General features: G+C 34.0%; 1 protein-coding gene across 1 annotated transcript; it reads right to left on the reverse strand.

The window, feature by feature from the left end:
- Positions 1–370: 370 nt before the first annotated feature.
- LOC107819422 (protein phosphatase 2C 51) lies at positions 371–3602 on the reverse strand. Its single transcript, XM_016645843.2, has 3 exons — positions 2778–3602; positions 1626–1731; positions 371–1081 (listed from the first exon to the last, which is right to left on the reverse strand). The coding sequence occupies exons 1-3, from the start codon at positions 3516–3518 to the stop codon at positions 714–716; spliced, it is 1215 nt and encodes a 404-aa protein (XP_016501329.1). The 5' UTR covers positions 3519–3602; the 3' UTR covers positions 371–713.
- Positions 3603–18389: the final 14787 nt, after the last annotated feature.

Consider the following 18389-nt stretch of genomic DNA (forward strand, 5'->3'; position numbering starts at 1 on the left):
CCAATTTATTTAAAAGTGTTCAAATTTCGAGAGTCAAACGAATTACTCCTTAACAATAATTTTTTTATATCTTTTATATATTTTAAATTATTAATTATTACTACTTATATTTTCTCGAGTCCACTTTAATTAATTCTTTAACTTTTTTTTATAATCCACTATATTTAATCTTTTCCAATATCAAGAAAGAATTAACATTCTTTTTTTTTTCTTTCAAAGTTTGCGTATATGCCAATGAACAAAATAAAGAGAGTAGATATTAATTAAAGTAAATCGGATGCAGTAATACTTTTTAAGTAGTTCTAAATATGTAATAAATCTTATATAGAAAAAATTAAAACTTCCATATCCATCGGTCAAAATGAAAAAGTTTAAATTTGAAAAAGCAAAAAAAAAATGTATCATATAAATTGGCACAGAAAGCGTGTTCGCTTCCAGTATTGTTACACTCTGCCAACTTGTTAAGACTGTCTTTGTCTAAAATCATTCAAATACTAATGACCACAGCAATACTAGTCTGTACAACCATAAAACCTTACAAAGAGAAAGGAAGCACGAGAGCAGCCAAGTAAGACTACAGTAGCAGTAGACAATCAGAAGAATTGTACAAAAGTGTTATTCTTCATACTGCAAGATGGTGGACATCTTCAAATGATGTGTGGCATAAACAGCACGCTGTTTCCATCTCTTTTGTGCAGAGGTTGAGCTCATCCTTATTTACTGGTCGAACATACAGATCTGTTCAATTCAATGACAATTACACTGATGTTATCTTCACTACCGCGAGCAATTGCTAATTCTGCAAGGAAGGAAGCTGCCTGTGCGGCAAGGTTTTCTTTCTTGACTTCATCACTTGTCTGCTCATCTTTCTCGTTTATTTTACTATGGGATTTGCTTTGTTGAGAGCACGGCCTCTTCATTTGACCATTCAAACATCTTCTTGTAACGTCACATGCAACATCGTTTGGAATGACATCCCATAGTCCGTCACTTGCAAGTATTAAGAACTCATCTGCATCAGTCCTTTTGCTCACCTTGACTTCAGGATCTGGTATCACATATGGTTTAAGGTAGGTATCACCTGCATCAATATAAGGTATTATAACCCTGTCGGCCGGAACACATAGACTCAAACTTATTGCAGCAGCTGAAATGGCTTGTGGATCTACTGCACAATGTTAATGTTGAACTGGCTCCATAGATCAGAGGCGGATTCAAGACATAAATTTAATGAATTCGACCTCTAAAGTTCTTAGCACTGTACTTATTATACTTTTAAAATTAGAAGTTCAGATGATCTAATTTTTGTTAAAATTTAGTGAACTTTTGTGTGTGTATATACTGTGTCAAAAATATTGGGTTTAAAGAACCCATTAATCAGGTGCTCCAGATAATCATGAATCCAAATGCTTTGGTGGTTGAATTGTCCATCACAAGGAATAATGATCCGATATGTCATCCGTTTTCCCTAGAAGCTTTGACGGAAATCAGAATAGAGGAAATTGCAAGAGCAATGACCTCGTGCATTTGACTAGTAAAGATAGATTGATCTTTTTTTTTGGGGGGGGGGGAGGGGGGGGGGCTCGTCATTTGAGCAACTAGAATATGCTTAGCATTCCACGTACCTATGGATCTTGAGGTAGCAAGAACTCCTAAGACTCGATGCCCATTCCAATTTATAACTTTCCCACCTGAATTTTCAATTCTATCCAGCTCATCAGGTCTGTCAGGCTGCGTACAGAAAGTGTCAACAAATTAAATAATCTACTTGGCTAGCAAATTACAAATTTAAATAAATGTCCAGAAGTTGGGTAACAACTTAATTGAACCTATCGTGACTCATTGTTTGTTTAATAATATGATGAACATCCAGTAATATTGTAGACCTTAATTTGGCCAGTTAAGATCATAGTAATAATAATTCTTAAGAGGTGAAAATGCAAAGCAAATGGAGACTAGCGTGTCCAAAAAACCTGACCAAATAAAACAACAATATTCTTCGGCTTCTACTCTCAGCAATAGAATGCTCCCCACCTTTATATGAAGATTTAGTAATTTTGTATTCATCAACTGGCGTGTATGTTCTATATATAGTTGCAGCAATGAATATACACTTGTCAAATTGTCGTATCTAATGATATTTAAAGATATATAAAGCTTGCAGGTTTGTGGTTTGGACTTGCGAGAGACCATATCCCGAGGACTTACAATGACAAGAAAAAAAAAGAAAATAATAATAATAATAATGAGAAGAAATCAGCTTTAGAAGAGAGAAAATTGTATTTTAGTGAATTATAGTATTTGAATAGCCTAAAACATCGAAAAAAGTACTCTTATTATAGAAGAGAGAAAATTGTATTGTCAGTGAATTCGATTTAAATAGCGTGAACCACGCTATATGTTACCTCCTTTCCTTCTGCAGTCTAATTTTTTCCTTTATTCTGCGTAAGCCAATAATATTCCTCATGTTACCATCTTTCCGTAGTGCAGTGACTAAATTCCAATTCCATTTGTTAATATTAAGATCACAAAAAGGGTGAAAAAAAATAGTACAGCAGAGCAGATACGAGATACGAATATTTGTCAAAAGTAACACACTGTTGACGAAAGAATCAAGTACCCAAATAAAGACATGGATTCAACGAAGTTAGAACATATTAGGTGATTTCTTTCTAAAATGGGGGTAATTCTAAGGGTAGAGCTAGTTATTTCAACGCGTAAAATAGGTAAGTTGAGTTGAAAAAAAATTGAATATAGTCCAAAGTTTTATTAGATACCTTATGGTCAATAGACAAAGGCACTGTAACTCCACCACGTGAAAGCACAGCTCTTGAATCCCCACAATTGGCAACAATCACTTCTTCCTCTGACACCATAGCTACCACAGCCGTTGATCCCATCGTCGCCATTTCCGCCCCGTTCTTCTCCACCTCTTCGTCCATTTTAACAAAACTCTCCCTCATCACTTTCTCCCAATTAATACTCTCTTCATCTTCTTCTTCTACAACTTCCTCTATCACCAAACGGTGCAGCCATTCACGGCAAACGTGCGCTGCACGTGACCCTCCATGCCCATCGTAAACTCCGAAAAAATCATACTTTCTATTACCTTTACTCAACAACCCCGGCTTCACTGTTACTGCATCTTCCATTTCTCGTCTTCGACCGATCAACGATATCAACCCATGCGACCCGCACGTGACACGTTGTAACCTCTCTCTTACTGTTTTCACTTCACTGGAAGTAGTCCCCAGTTGAACTTGATCAACAGTAATTACACCATCAGTTACGCTATTATTTTCAGGTTTTTTCCTCTTATAATACCTGTAATCGGCGGCATAGAAACGGAAATTTTCCGACAATTTTTTCAATCGACGTACATTCAATCTCTTTTGACGAGCGAAATTTTGATGTTTCTCGTTAAGATCTACTTTTGCTATTCCACCGGACTCCATTAACGCCGTTAGCCGACAACCTCTTTCGGCTGCCGGCGACGTATCTTTAAGGTTATCAATCATTATGTGAAGACTGTTAACTGCATTACGAAGATTATGGTAGATATTTGCATAATCAATTAGGTCCAAAAACAAAGGAGGGAGAGTTGAATATAAAACAACTCTTTGGGACCACGATAAATATAAACCGTCGGATGATGAATATGATGATCGATTGTTGCCACGTGAAGTTGAAAAATCGGCCGGTTTAGTTTAAAGGACCAGAACACAATGATGAGTCAGACGAGCCTACCGATACACGTGGGCGGTTCGGATGAAGGAAGAGGAATAGGTGGCGAAAAGTTGATTTTTCGAAAAATTGTTGATATTTGGTGAGATGGTTTAAATTCTTTTACTCAAGTCTACAATATATTAGCTTAAAAATGAAAAATTTGTTGATAGCTTCATCACCCTCGCAACAGGGTCTAGGGAGAATAATGTGTCGTAGCTTTACTCCTACTTTACGAAAGTAGAGATATTATTTTCGATAAATCCTCACTTCAAGCAAAGCACAATCACAATTGGTAGAAAAATTACGAAAAAAAGACAATAACAGCAACAAGATAATAAGATAATTGGAGAAAGAGAAATAATAGATAGTAATAATAAAAATCTAAAAATAAGAAAGTAAGAGAATAATAGTATAGCAAAAAAATACACTCGACTACCTATTAATATTTACCCTAATTCTCACCCTCCACACATTCTTATTAAGAGTTATATCCCGGCAAATTCAATTTGGCTAAGCCAGTAAGTTTAGGATATCCAACATTTTGTCTTAATTATGAAAAAAAATATTTTTATATTTTAAAATAATTTTAATTTTATTAATAAAATAATTTATTATTTATATTAGATCATAATTTTAGAAATCTTTCTTAAATATCTGAGTTTCGAGTTTAATAGTGCTCAAATGGGGATGGAGTTGTAATAATGTAAATTTTAAAAACTTGATACGGTCTTCTGTGAGGATGTGGGACAAGAAGGTTGTACTAATAGGGACAAGTGGCGTCTCATAGTTGCTAAGGTTTTCTGGTGAAAGTATCTTTCGTTTTGCAGATTTGGTGGACAAATATATTGACTCCTCTGATTCTTATGTGGGGTTGGACACGTGTTTATTGCTAGTGATTCCTTGAAACTCAACCTTGTGTTTACGTGTCTGGTTTTGATTTTGTTCTTATTTTATTATTATTTCAGAAGATTTTTTCTACAGTTAAAGATGTAGTATTCGAGTGACTCGTGTAAGGTTTGAGGTTTCTTGTACTGTTCGGCGGTATAAGTATTTTATAAAGCTTTAGCTAATTATTAAAATAAAGTATGCGCCGTATATTAGATAGATAATATTTAGTACTTCAATTAATTTCCTCGAAATATTTGGACATGAGGCAGATGAAAAATCTAACTTAGAAGGTACCCCATGCTCACGCTTCATTTTTCAATTTGAAATGTAGTAGCTTTGTTCCAGAAGCTTCGGTGTAAAGTTGTACTTTTCCTTGAATCCTTTATATACTTTAGACAACAAATCTTAGAAAATGATAACTGTTATAAATATATTATATTATGGATGTTTATTTAGTACTCCGTTGTAAATAAGTTTTCTGAAGAAGCTTATTTATATGAGACTCCACCGTAAATATGTTTATCTATTTAGTACTATATTGGAAATAAGCTTCCTGAAGAAGCTTATCACTTCGGTACCCGGTTATGGATAAACATTACCCTCAGTAGAAGTTTATCCATACCGGGTATAATAAGCTTATCTTTTCAGTACCCAGTTATGGATAAACATTACCCCCGGTAGAAGATTATCCATACCGGGTATAATAAGCTTATCTTTTCAGTACTCCGTTATGGATAAATATTGCTCTCAGTAGAAGATTATCCATATCTGGTACAGCAGCAGCTTACACAGCAGCTTGTAGCAGCTTACACAGCAGCTTGTAGTAGCAGCTTACACAACAGCTTATAGTAGCTTACACTACAGCTTGTAGTAGCAGCTTACACAGCAGCTTGTAGTAGCAGCTTACAGAGCAGCTTCTTTTCTTCTATAAATAGAAGAGATTTCAGTTCATTATGTACATCAGTTGGAGTTCGAATAATATATCAGTTTCTCTCTATACTTGTCTTTACTTTACAGTCTTTGTTTTATAACACGTTATCAGCACGAAGCTCTACCGTCTCGAGCAAATATTTTGAAAGTATCTGAGGTAAGAACTTTCTTTTCCTAAATAATGTCAAATCTTTCTAAACTTGAATTTGTAGCCCTGGATATATCAGGCAAAAGCTACATGTCTTGGGTGTTTGATGCTGAAATTCATCTTGATGCGATGTGTCTGGCAGACACCATCATGGATAATAATTAGGCATCGAACCAAGACCGTGCCAAAGCAATGATATTCCTACGCCATCACCTTGATGAGGGCCTGAAAATGGAATATCTCACTATTAAAGATCCAGTCATATTGTGGAATAATTTGAAAGATAGATATGACCACCTGAAGATGGTCGTTCTTCCACAGACACGTTATGATTGGACTCATCTAAGGCTACAAGATTTTAAATCTATCAGTGAGTATAATTCTGCTATGTTCAGAATTATTTCCCAATTAAAATTATGTGGTGATAATATTACTGATCATGATATGTTGGAGAAAACTTTCACCACTTTTCATGCCTCGAATATGCTCCTGCAGCAGCAATATCGAGAGATGGGATTTAAAAAGTATTCTGAACTTATCTCACATCTTCTTATAGCAGAGCAACATAATGGGCTATTAATGAAAAATCATGAAAGCCGACCTATTGGTTCTTGTCCATTCCCTGAAGTGAATGAGACGAACTTCCACCAAGCTAAACGTGGAAGAGGTCGTGGCCCCAGTCATGGTCATGGCCGTGGTGGGGGAAGAAACCCCAATCATGGTAATAATAATGCACCAAAGAAGTCTTCTCACCACCAGCAGTGGAAAAGGAAGGAACAAAAGCATGAAGCGGTGCAAGCGCCAAATGTAGAAAATGCATGCTATAGATGTGGAGGAAAAGGGAACTGGTCACGTACTTGTCGTATGCCAAAGCACCTGGTTGAGCTTTATCAAGCCTCCCTGAAGAAGACAGAGAAAAATGCTGAAGCAAATTTTATTTCTGAAGATAATTTAGACTTCATGCATTTGGATGTAGCTGATTACTTTGCACTCCCAGAAGGAGAAATAAGTCATGTAATCGGTAGTGAATCTGTAGAAATGTAAATATATTAATTTTTGTTGTTTGTAATAGATAGTATGGTTATGTAATTGTTGTACATAAATAAAAGTTATGCTTTGATAATGATGTTTACTATAATATATTTTATTTATGTTATTTTGAAGAATATGGATAACCCTCAAATTATGTTTGGATCAAAGACAAATCATGAAGATATGTGTGTTATTGATAGTGGAACAACTCATGCCATATTCAACGATCAGAAATACTTTTCTTATTTGCATAAGGAAAAAGCAAATGTTTCAACAATTTCTGGTAATATATGTTTGATTGAAGGCTCCGGAAAAGCCATAATATTTCTGTCTAAGGGAACAAAACTTATTATAGACAATGCATTGTTCTCCTCCAAGTCCCGAAGAAACTTGTTGAGTTTTATAGATATCCGCCGAAATGGGTATCATGTAAAGACAATAAATGAAATGAACAGGGAATATCTTTGTATTACAAAGAATATTTCTGTCCAGAAATGCATTGTAGAAAAGTTACCAACTTTATCTTCTGGCTTATACTATTAAAAAATTAGTACAATTGAAGCACACTCTATCGTAAACCAGAAGTTTACGGATTCAAATACTTTTGTGCTTTGGCATGTCCATTTGGGTCATCCCGGATCAATAATGATGAGACGAATTACTGAAAATTCGAGTGGGCATCCATTAAAGAACTTGAAGATTTTTACAAATGACGAATTTTCTTGTGATGCTTGTTATCAAGGAAAAATGATCACTAGACCATCACTGATGAAGGTTGGTATTGAATCCCCTGCCTTTTTAGAGCGTATACATGGGGATATATGTGGACCTATTCACCCACCAAGTGGGTTGTTTAGATATTTTATGGTCCTAATAGATGCATCTTCAAGATGGTCTCATGTGTGCCTACTATCATCTCGCAACCTGGCGTTTGCAAAGCTATTAGCCCAAATAATTCGATTAAGGGCACAATTCCCAGATTATCCTATAAAGGCCATTCGCCTTGATAATGCTGGAGAATTCTCATCTCAAGCTTTTGATGATTATTGTCTATCAGTTGGGATAAAAGTTGAACATCTTGTAGCTTATGTTCATACTCAAAATGGCCTTGCAGAGTCATTTGTTAAACGCCTGCAATTGATAGCAAGACCATTACTTATGAAAACAAAATTGCCCACTACTGTTTGGGGCCATGCTATCTTGCATGCAGCATCACTTATCCGTCTCAGACCGACACATTATAATAAATATTCTCCGTCACAATTAGTTTTTGGTCATGAACCAAATATTGCCCATCTATGAATTTTCGGATGTGCTGTATATGTGCCAGTAGCACCACCACAACGTAGTAAGATGGGACCACAGAGAAGGATAGGAATATACATCTATGGATGCCATAACATTTCGATATCTCATCAGTTTAGCACTACATGAAAAGCTTGAAATACATCTAATGGATGTAGTTACAGCTTATCTGTACGGTTCACTTGATAATGAAATTTATATGAAAATTCCTGAAGGATTTAAAATGCCTGAAGCAAAATCTCAGGAAATGTATTCAATCAGATTACAAAGATCTTTGTACGGTTTAAAGCAATCTGGGCGCATGTGGTATAATCGCCTTAGTGAATATTTGCTGAAAGAAGGTTACATAAATGATGTTATTTGTCCATGTATTTTTATAAAGAAAATGGCATCAGAATTTGTTATACTTGCTGTTTATGTTAATGACATAAATCTTGTTGGAACTCCAGAAGAGCTCCAAAAGGCAATTGAATATCTTAAGAAAGAATTTGAGATGAAAGATCTTGGAAAGACAAAACTTTGTCTTGGTCTGCAAATTGAACATTTAGCAGACGAGATCTTTATCCATCAATCTGCCTATACAGAAAGGGTCTTAAAATGCTTTTACATGGACAAAGCGCACCCATTGAGTACACCAATGATTGTTCGATCACTTGAAGTAAATAAGGATTTGTTTCGACCTCCAGAAGAGGACGAGGAACTCCTTGGTCCTGAAGTACCCTATCTCAGTGCAATTGGTGCACTAATGTATCTTGCTAATGCTACAAGGCCTGACATAGTATTTTCTGTTAATTTACTAGCAAGATATAGTTCTTCTCTTACACGGAGACATTGGAACGGGATTAAGCATATATTGCGATATTTAAAGGGAACTCTTGATATGAGTTTGTTTTATGCTAACAAAGATAGTGCAGACCTCGTTGGTTATGCAGATGCATGTTATTTATCTGATCCCCATAAAGCTCGATCTCAAACCGGCTACGTATTTACATATGGAGGTACTATCATATCATGGCGCTCCACAAAGCAATCTATTGTTGCTACTTCTTCAAATCACGCTGAGATAATAGCTATTCATGAAGCAAGTAGGGAATGCATATGGTTGAGATCAATAATTCATTTTATTCGAAAAAAAATGTGGTTTGGAATGTGAGAAAAGACCCACAATTTTATACGAAGACAATGCTGCATGCATAGCTCAATTGAAGGGAGGATTTATAAAAGGAGATAGAACGAAGCACATTTCACCAAAATTATTCTACACACACAATCTTCAGAAAAGTGGTGACATTGATGTGCAACAAATCCGTTCAAGTAATAATCCAGCAGATTTATTCACTAAATCTTTGCCAACTTCAACTTTTGAGAAGATGGTATACAAGATTGGAATGCGGAGACTCAAATATTTGAAACAAGGTTTTCATCAAGGGGAGTAAAATACGCGATGCACTCTTTTTCCCTTACTGAGGTTTTTTCCCATGGGGTTTTCCTTATAAGGTTTTTAATGAGGCACCTAACAATGCGTATTACTAAATATGTGTACTCTTTTTCCTTCACTAGAATTTTTTTTCCCACGTGGTTTTTCCTAGTAAGTTTTTAATGAGACATATTATCTTTTAATGAACATCCAAGGAGGAGTGTTATAAATATATTATATTATGGATGTTCATTTAGTACTCCGTTGTAAATAAGCTTCCTGAAGAAGCTTATCCATATGGGACTCCACCGTAAATATATTTATCTATTTAGTACTATATTGGAAATAAGCTTCCTGAAGAAGCTTATCACTTCGGTACCCGGTTATGGATAAACATTACCCCCAGTAGAAGTTTATCCATACCGGGTATAATAAGCTTATCTTTTCAGTACCCAGTTATGGATAAACATTACCCCCGGTAGAAGATTATCCATACCGGGTATAATAAGCTTATCTTTTCAGTACTCCGTTATGGATAAATATTGCTCTCAGTAGAAGATTATCCATATCTGGTACAGCAGCAGCTTACACAGCAGCTTGTAGCAGCTTACATAGCAGCTTGTAGTAGCAGCTTACACAGAAGCTTATAGTAGCTTACACTGCAACTTGTAGTAGCAGCTTACACAGCAGCTTGTAGTAGCAACTTACAGAGCAGCTTGTAGTAGCAGCTTACAGAGCAGCTTCCTTTCTTCTATAAATAGAAGAGATTTCAGTTCATTATGTACATCAGTTGGAGTTCGAATAATATATCAGTTTCTCTCTATACTTGTCTTTACTTTACAGTCTTTGTTTTATAACAATAACAACAATCAAGGACAGTTTTGAGTTTTATACTTTACAGACTTGGGCAGCAGACGAGTAGCTTTATATTTTAATGACACTTTGCTTTTCGAGATTTAAACTTCTTAGTATATGAAATTTTTAAAATTTTTGAGATAAAATTTATAAATTTAAAAATTAAGTAAAAAGTACTATAAAGCAGTAACTAATAATTTAGAATATTTAAAAGTTATATGAAAAAATTACGATCAAAGAATAATTCGTTTGATTCTCGAAATTCGAATATCGTCACATAAATTCAGACAGAGGGACTAATTTTGAATTTAGATATGGAAATTCTTTTTTGCATATCAAGAATTACGACATTGAGGATGGACATGACACGTATTTAACTTGACATTAATGTGAGAATCCTTCTTGATATTCATATTTGTTGAAATAACTAATCAAAGGCAAGCAACTAGTAGGCGTTTGGTTAAAATGTGAGTTGAAATTGACTTTGAATTATTTTTTGGAAGTTAAAGCTGTTTTTGATCAGTAACTTCACTTGGCATAGAATTTGTAAAAATTGATGATTTGTGACGGAAACGCTACTATTTCACTATGAAATATACTTTCAAACTAACAATTCAATATATGTATTTAAGTTAAGTTTTCATGTTATATTTTAAGATTTTTTTTTTTTTGGTAATTATATTTTCATTAATCACCAAAAGAGGCCTTTACAAATCAGTAGAGTCATCCTCGACTCACTTACTCTTTACATGATATCTAAGTCTACCTATTCTATGAGCAGTACATAAAGAAATTATACAAAAGGCTGGTTAGTTGCTACATTGCTTTCAAAATCTAAGCTGTTGTAATCTTGCTCTCATTCCTCCTTGAGCTCGGATGTTACAAACACATGCCATTTCTCTTTGGTACCTGCTCTGTTGTCCTGCTTGTCCCCTCAAATATTCTACTATTTCTCTCCCTCCAAAGCCCATAGACATATTCTGCATATACCATTTTCAGAAGTCTGGCTGCACATGACTTCCCCTTAGCTTTTGCTGTTATCCATGCCATCTTCTGTGCATAATCATGGTTGGTATTCACCTGGATTTGTAGCCATTGTATAAGTCTTCCCCATACTGCTTTGGCAAAACTGCACTCACCAAACAAATGTGTGTGTGTTTCATTTGTTCCATTGCACAAACAGCACATTGTATTCACTTATATTCCCCATTTTGCAAGTCTATCTGTTGTCATTAATCTGCCATGGCATTGCATCCACATGGTAAATATTGCTTTAGGCCTAGCATCATTGTGAAACATTAAAGCTCTCCAAGTCACCCTGCTATGATTTCCCAGCATGCCTAGATATATCTGTTTGATGCTACTCTGATTAAGTTGCGATGTAGGCAGTTGTTGAATTATCCCTCTAGCCTCTATGATCTTTTTTACCATCCAACTGGCCTGTTGGGGTATGTCCATCTCCATTATGCTTTGATTTTTTATGTAGTAAGTATGTATCCATTTCATCCACATCTTATCTTTTTTCTTTGCCAAATCCCAATAGACTTTACTGATAGCAGCTCTATTCCAGATTCTAATGTTCAGAAGATTATATCCTCCAGCAGATATAGGTAAACACATTCTATCCCATGCTATCAAAGTTCTCTTGGTGATTGTATTAGCACCAGCCCAAATATAGCTTTTGCAATATGATTCAATCAGACTCATCACCTTAGCCGGGATAATGAATATTTGAGACCAATAGGATTGAATCCCAAAAATGACTGTTTGGACTAACTGTACCCTACCAGCATAAGATAACTTTCTAGCAGTCCAAGATGAAATTCTTGCAACTATTCTGTCAATCAGTGGTTGCCATTGCATAGCTGTTATCTTCTTTGTATCAAGGGGAATGCCTAAGTATTTGAAAGGTAACTCCCCAAGTGAGTATCCAGTCTTCTGTAATATTTCCTTTTTAGTAACCTGTTCAACCCCTCCAAAATAGATTGCATTCTTATTAGGATTAGCAAGCAGTCCAGATGCAGCAGAGAACTGCATGAAGCAGGCATGTAGAGTAGTGACAGATTTGCAATCCCCTCTAGCAAACATCAATAAATCATCTGCAAAGCTGAGGTGTGTTATATTAAGCTTACCACATCTAGGATGATACCTATACTCCTTATTATATTTCAGTCCTTTGAGCAGCCTACTTAGATATTCCATTGCAATTGCAAACAAGAATGGTGATATAGGATCACTCTATCTGAGTCCTTTGATAGCTTCAAAAGGCTTTGTTAGTTCCCCATTTATCATAATTGAATAACTCACAGAGGTTACACATGTTGTCACCCAATTGATGAATTTTGTAGGAAAACATAGATACTCTAGCAATTGTTTCAGATACACCCACTCAACTGAGTCATAAGCTTTCATCATATCAACCTTCAACATACATCTAGGAGATATATGCTTCCTGCTATAAGCCTTAATAAGTTCATGGGCAAGTATGATGTTATCTGCTATCTTCCTCCCTGGGATAAAACCTGCTTGAGCTTCCGAAATGATATATGGCATGATCTTTTGTAGTCTACCAGCTATGACTTTGGAAATGAGTTTGTATAGTACAGTGCAGCAGGCTATAGGTCTAAAATCCCTAATAGTCACTGGGTTAGGGATCTTTGGTAGCAAAGTAATAGTAGTGCAATTGATTGCTGGAAACATCACCCCTGTATGGAAAAATTCTTTCACCAAAGCACACACTTCATCTTTGATCAGTGGCCAAGCTTTCTTATAAAATTCAGCATTGTACCCATCTATACCTGGTGCTTTATCACTTCCTATCCCTTTCAAAGCTTCTTCTATCTCTTGACAAGACACTTCAGCTATCAAATCTTGTTGTTGCTGCTTTGTTAAGGTAGGTCCTCTCCTCATCACCATTTTATCTACTGCTGGAAGGACATGTGCACTAGTACCCATTAAACTTTTGTAGAAGGATACTATCTCCCCTTTTATAGCTTCATGATCTGTTATGATGTTTCCTGCCAATGTTTGCAGCTCATCAAGATATTTCCTCTGTTGTCTCTCCTTTATCACTGCAGTAAAGTGTTTATTGTTACCATCACCCAGTTTGATCCAGTTTGCTCTTGATTTCTGCTGCAATATCCTCTCTTCTTTCATTGACCATGTCTCCAGTTTCTGCAACCAATCCTTTTCCTGTTCTTGTAGCATATCACTATAGTTATTTTGCAACTGTTTTTGTATGTGTTGGATGGTTTGTCTGGCTTCCTCTATCTTCTCAGTTACACCTTTGAATTCAGCTTCATTTAGTTGCCTAAATTTGCTTTTCATTCTCTTGAGCTTGGCCCATATGCTTTTCATCTCCCCTGTTCCTTTGTTATTACTCCACTCTTCTCTTATTATCATCAGAAAATCAGGATGATTAGCCCATACATTAAAAAACCTGAATGGACTCTTGTTAAACTTCTGTGTTTGCCTTATATTGATAGACATGGGGTTATGATCAGAAATATAAGGTTCTCCATACACTGTATTTAAGTGATTATAATTCATCATCCATATATCATTTCCAAATACCCTATCATCTCCTTGCTGCTTATTAGTCCATGTGAAATATTCCCCTTTCCATGGCAATTCTGCAACTCCAATGTCATGACAGCATTCAGCAAATTCCTTTATGTCTGTACTTTTCACAGGTACTTTTAAGAGTCTATCTTGGGCATATAAGATAGCATTGAAGTCACCCCCAATAAGCCAAGACCCTGTAATATTTTGAGCTATTCTTTTAAGTTGTTCCCATAAGTTCCTTCTTTTATCTGCATCATTATGGCCATATACTACTGTGAGGTAGCAGCACATCCCATTTTGCTTCCCAGTTACCAACCAATGTATGAATTGGTCATGCTTATCCAGAGGTTGAATTGTATAGACATGATCATCCCACGCATTGCGCGTGTATAAAATACTAGTTGAAGTTCAAATATATATTTTAAAATACTAGTGTCTCGGCACATGTATTGCGCGTGTATCCCATCTCAATAAATATTTTTTTTTTAAAATACATAAATATAATATTAAAGTTGATGATTGTTCATTCTTATTTCAATACTACCGGAAGTCAGGGACGACCCAATATTGTTGGTGGCCTAAAGCAAAATCTCAACGAGAGACTCTAATTTGTTAACAAAATAAATTTATATATTTTTGTTTGAAGTCTATTTTTTTTAACCTTTTTAGACGCAAAGTTATTAATAATTATCTTATAATGAGTTATTCTCCTAAAACATTGTTGATCCTGTGCAAAATTGTTATAAGAATACTATTTTACGAGGAATATAGGTATTTGAAAAAAAATATCAGGTTTTGTTATCTTATTGAGTATACCGATCAGAGTATTATCTTCTACTAGTAGTATTTCCTTTAACGTAAAATAATTTGAAAATAAGTCTAAACTGCCATATCAGACTATTATGTTTTTTATCACGGCTAAGGCAATTTTTTTAAATTCTTATTATCTTGTAATCTCAAATTTTACCCACTAAATAAGAAATCAAAGATATATGTATACCCTTTAGATTATTCAAATCTCAACGATCAACGTGAGTTACAAATTAAAATTTTCTTTTCCTTTTTGTATTAAATTTTTTACTTTTTAACGTTAAGATACTCAATTTTTTACTAAAAAAAGATATAAAATTGAAAAAATGACATTGTATAGCCGCTGCAAAAATAATAGCCGTAAAAATGTATAAAATTTGTATATATTTTTTTATTTATATATATATATATATATATATATATATATATATATATATATATTCTGTATGTTATATACAAAAATTATACAAATTTTATACACTTTTTCGGCTACCAAATATAAATAGCTTCTGGCGCGGACTAAGAGTGATAATATCCATATAAAATTACTACCAATGGAAAGTGGAGCCCCCAAAGTTTGGGGCCCCAAAGCCATTGCTTGGGCTGCCTTACCCTTCAGCCGGCTTTGCCGGAAGTCCATAATCATCTAAGCCAATATTTTCAACTTAAAATTTATTCAACCTATATATTTTCATTACTACAATTTTACAAGTTATCGTGCTTCCTTTTTAGTTTTAGCGTGAATACCCTAGAAGATTTATGTATTTTTTAAAATTTTCTTGGAAAGCAATTTACTTTTAAATACTAAAATGGCCAGGTAGCTAACAACAGATGTCTTTTTTGAGTTTTTTCTCACGAGCAAAATACACAAGATGCCAATTATCCTATTTCTTTAATCCATAAGAAATACTACAAGTATAGTTTCCAACAAATAAGAAAAGAATGAACTAATATCGCAAAAATAGAATCAAACCACTACTTTTAATTATTCTATTATTTCTTCATTTTGGAGAAAGCTTTCTTTCTCTATCCAAGTACATAAACATGGATGCGGATGTTATATTTTTGTGAGGCAAGAGTCTATGATTGTTACTGAATCACTTTTAGTTGATTGATTTTGATAGGACTGTATTATTATTATTAACCTGGAAGAAGTAAAAATACAAATAAAAAAATAAAAAAAATCATAGTTTGAATTTATTCTTTCGACCAATTCCCATAAATACAGTATTTTATATTTATTTGTGTTTATAATCAGTTATCAGTTACTCCCTCCGATCCATAATAAGTGACTTTTTAGCCTTTGACACACCACTTAATTAAGAACTAACTCCTAGAAAGAAAAAAAGTATATTGACTAAATTACTCTTTATTAAAATTTGCATATTGTTACTGTGACACATTGAGATATGTAAATAAGGGCAAAATTTGAAAAAAATAAAATTAATTCCTTCCTGATTATGTAAAAGGACACTTATTTTAGACCAAATAAAAAGGCCAAAATGTCACTTCTTATGGACTGGAGAGAGTAAATTGTAGTAACTTTTTAAAAGAAAATTCGCTTATTTAAAAAAATATTTTAATTGTTTATATTTTGAAAAAATATGTTTAAGATAAATATATTACAAATATACTTTGTTTGTTTATTTCTAAGAATATTTTATTCAGAGGATTTTATTATGTTTTTTCTTCTTCCATATTTTAGATTTCTTTTTACTATTTTGCCTTTCAGTTTAAAACGGTATATGCTTTAATATTATTTAGAAATGTGCACTATTTACAATATAATAGCTTGCTAATCATTAAATTAAATAGATTTCTTATTTCGTTGTTTTTTTTTTAATTAAGGATCACTCATGTGATCAATTCCTAGATTTCAATCCACCTATAAACACCTCTAACTCCCTTAAAATAACTTAAGTTATTTTTGATGAAATGCATTTCATTTGTAACAAAAATAGATAAAGATAATCAAGGTGTCTTATCTTGTTTTTATCCATAAAACTCAAGAGAGAGTTGCACATATTTTATTTTAATAATTTCTGTATTTTCATTCCTAAACATATTTAATACTAAGTAGCCATTTGGACATGAAAATTATAATTTTTGAAAAAAAAAAATATTTGGAGTTGACTTGAAAAATGGTATTCAGAATTCAAAATTATGTTTGGACATACATTTCACTTGAAAACATATTACAGTTTTGTGAGGGGGGAAATAGCTTTTCTAATTTTTTTGAAAAAGTGATCAAAATTACTTTTTGGTTCTTGAAAAACTTATTTTCGAAAAATTTCTAAAACGTTACAAAATTTCATAAACAAACTCATTTTTGAAAAAAATAAAATCTTTTTACGGACAAACAGGGCCTAAATGACAATTTTGATCTCTCTTTCCTTCATGTAAACAAATGCATGACAAATAATGTTCCACGGAGATTATAGTCATCTCTCTTTTCAATTAGAACAAGGAAAAAAACTAAACCAGAAACTTATTTTTATAGTAGTACATACTAACTGAACCAACATATATGCAATGCAAAAGGAAAAAAAGAAGATAAGAGTCGCACTTCTATTTATCACACGTGAAAAGTATTTCAATAATGATAATAATACAAATACAAACATAAAAAGAAAAAATCTGCAAAATTGTATATAGAGGAAATTAACTTACAAATCGAAGAAAAAAATACTCGATGCATAATAGACTCCTTTATTGATTTGTTTTCTTATCTCCATAGTATAAAAGAAAAATTCAAACGACCGACGAGTGGAAAGAATTAAAGAAAATTATGTTGAAAATATTACTGCACACACATGATTGTTGACTTAGTTTTCTTTAAAAATTCCATCCTTGATTCTGGATCTCTACATTATTTGTCACGTTGTATGGAAATAATATACTTAACCATATATTTGATTAGGAAAATAGTCAGTCTTCTATGGCAAATGAGCTTAACCAAATATTTGCACCTTTTCTTTAGTTTATTTTCAACTTATATTATTTCGGGTTCGAACACACTCGACTTCGGTATGCATCGTGTTTCACCTTCGAATTCGAGTCTGGTCCCTCGAACTCGATCTTACCCGGACTCAAACTCAGGATGACCTCTCAATTATAGAAATCGGAGGCATTCGATCTCGACCGTATACAGATAGTCCCCGCGTTTCTTAGAGTAAGATGATAAGAAACGATTTGAACCCCGATTTTCTCGAACCTCTTATGATGACATCATTCCCATGACACAGCCATTTGAAGTGACCGAAACTTCCCGTCGGTCCACTTCCCCAAAACATTGAATGCACGCTAGTATTGGTCGGTCACTAGTGCAGCCGAACCGTCGTTGCCCTTAGCGAAATGTTGTTCGTCTTTTTTACTCTTTTAAAATATAGTTCATACCGGACAAAACAGTCATTTAATTATTTTTCCTACTATTTAGTAATAGTCATTTAATTAATTTCCTACTATTTAGGAATAATAATTTAATAATTTTCCTACTGTATAAAGCTTGATTTTTCAATTCCAGTTCACACGACAATTCGTTCACTGTCAACTCCATTTACATTTAGACGTATTAAAAGAAAAGGCACCTCTTCGGATGATGAGTTATAGTGTAATTTGTAAGGGGGACAATTAAGTTTTTAAGGAGGGCACTTTAGTAATTGACGTTATAATTTAGGACTTCCCACTTTTATAATAATATAGATATAGATAGGG

The sequence above is a fragment of the Nicotiana tabacum genome, chromosome 6, assembly GCF_000715075.1.
Source record: "Nicotiana tabacum cultivar K326 chromosome 6, ASM71507v2, whole genome shotgun sequence".
NCBI classification, from domain to species: domain Eukaryota; kingdom Viridiplantae; phylum Streptophyta; class Magnoliopsida; order Solanales; family Solanaceae; genus Nicotiana; species Nicotiana tabacum.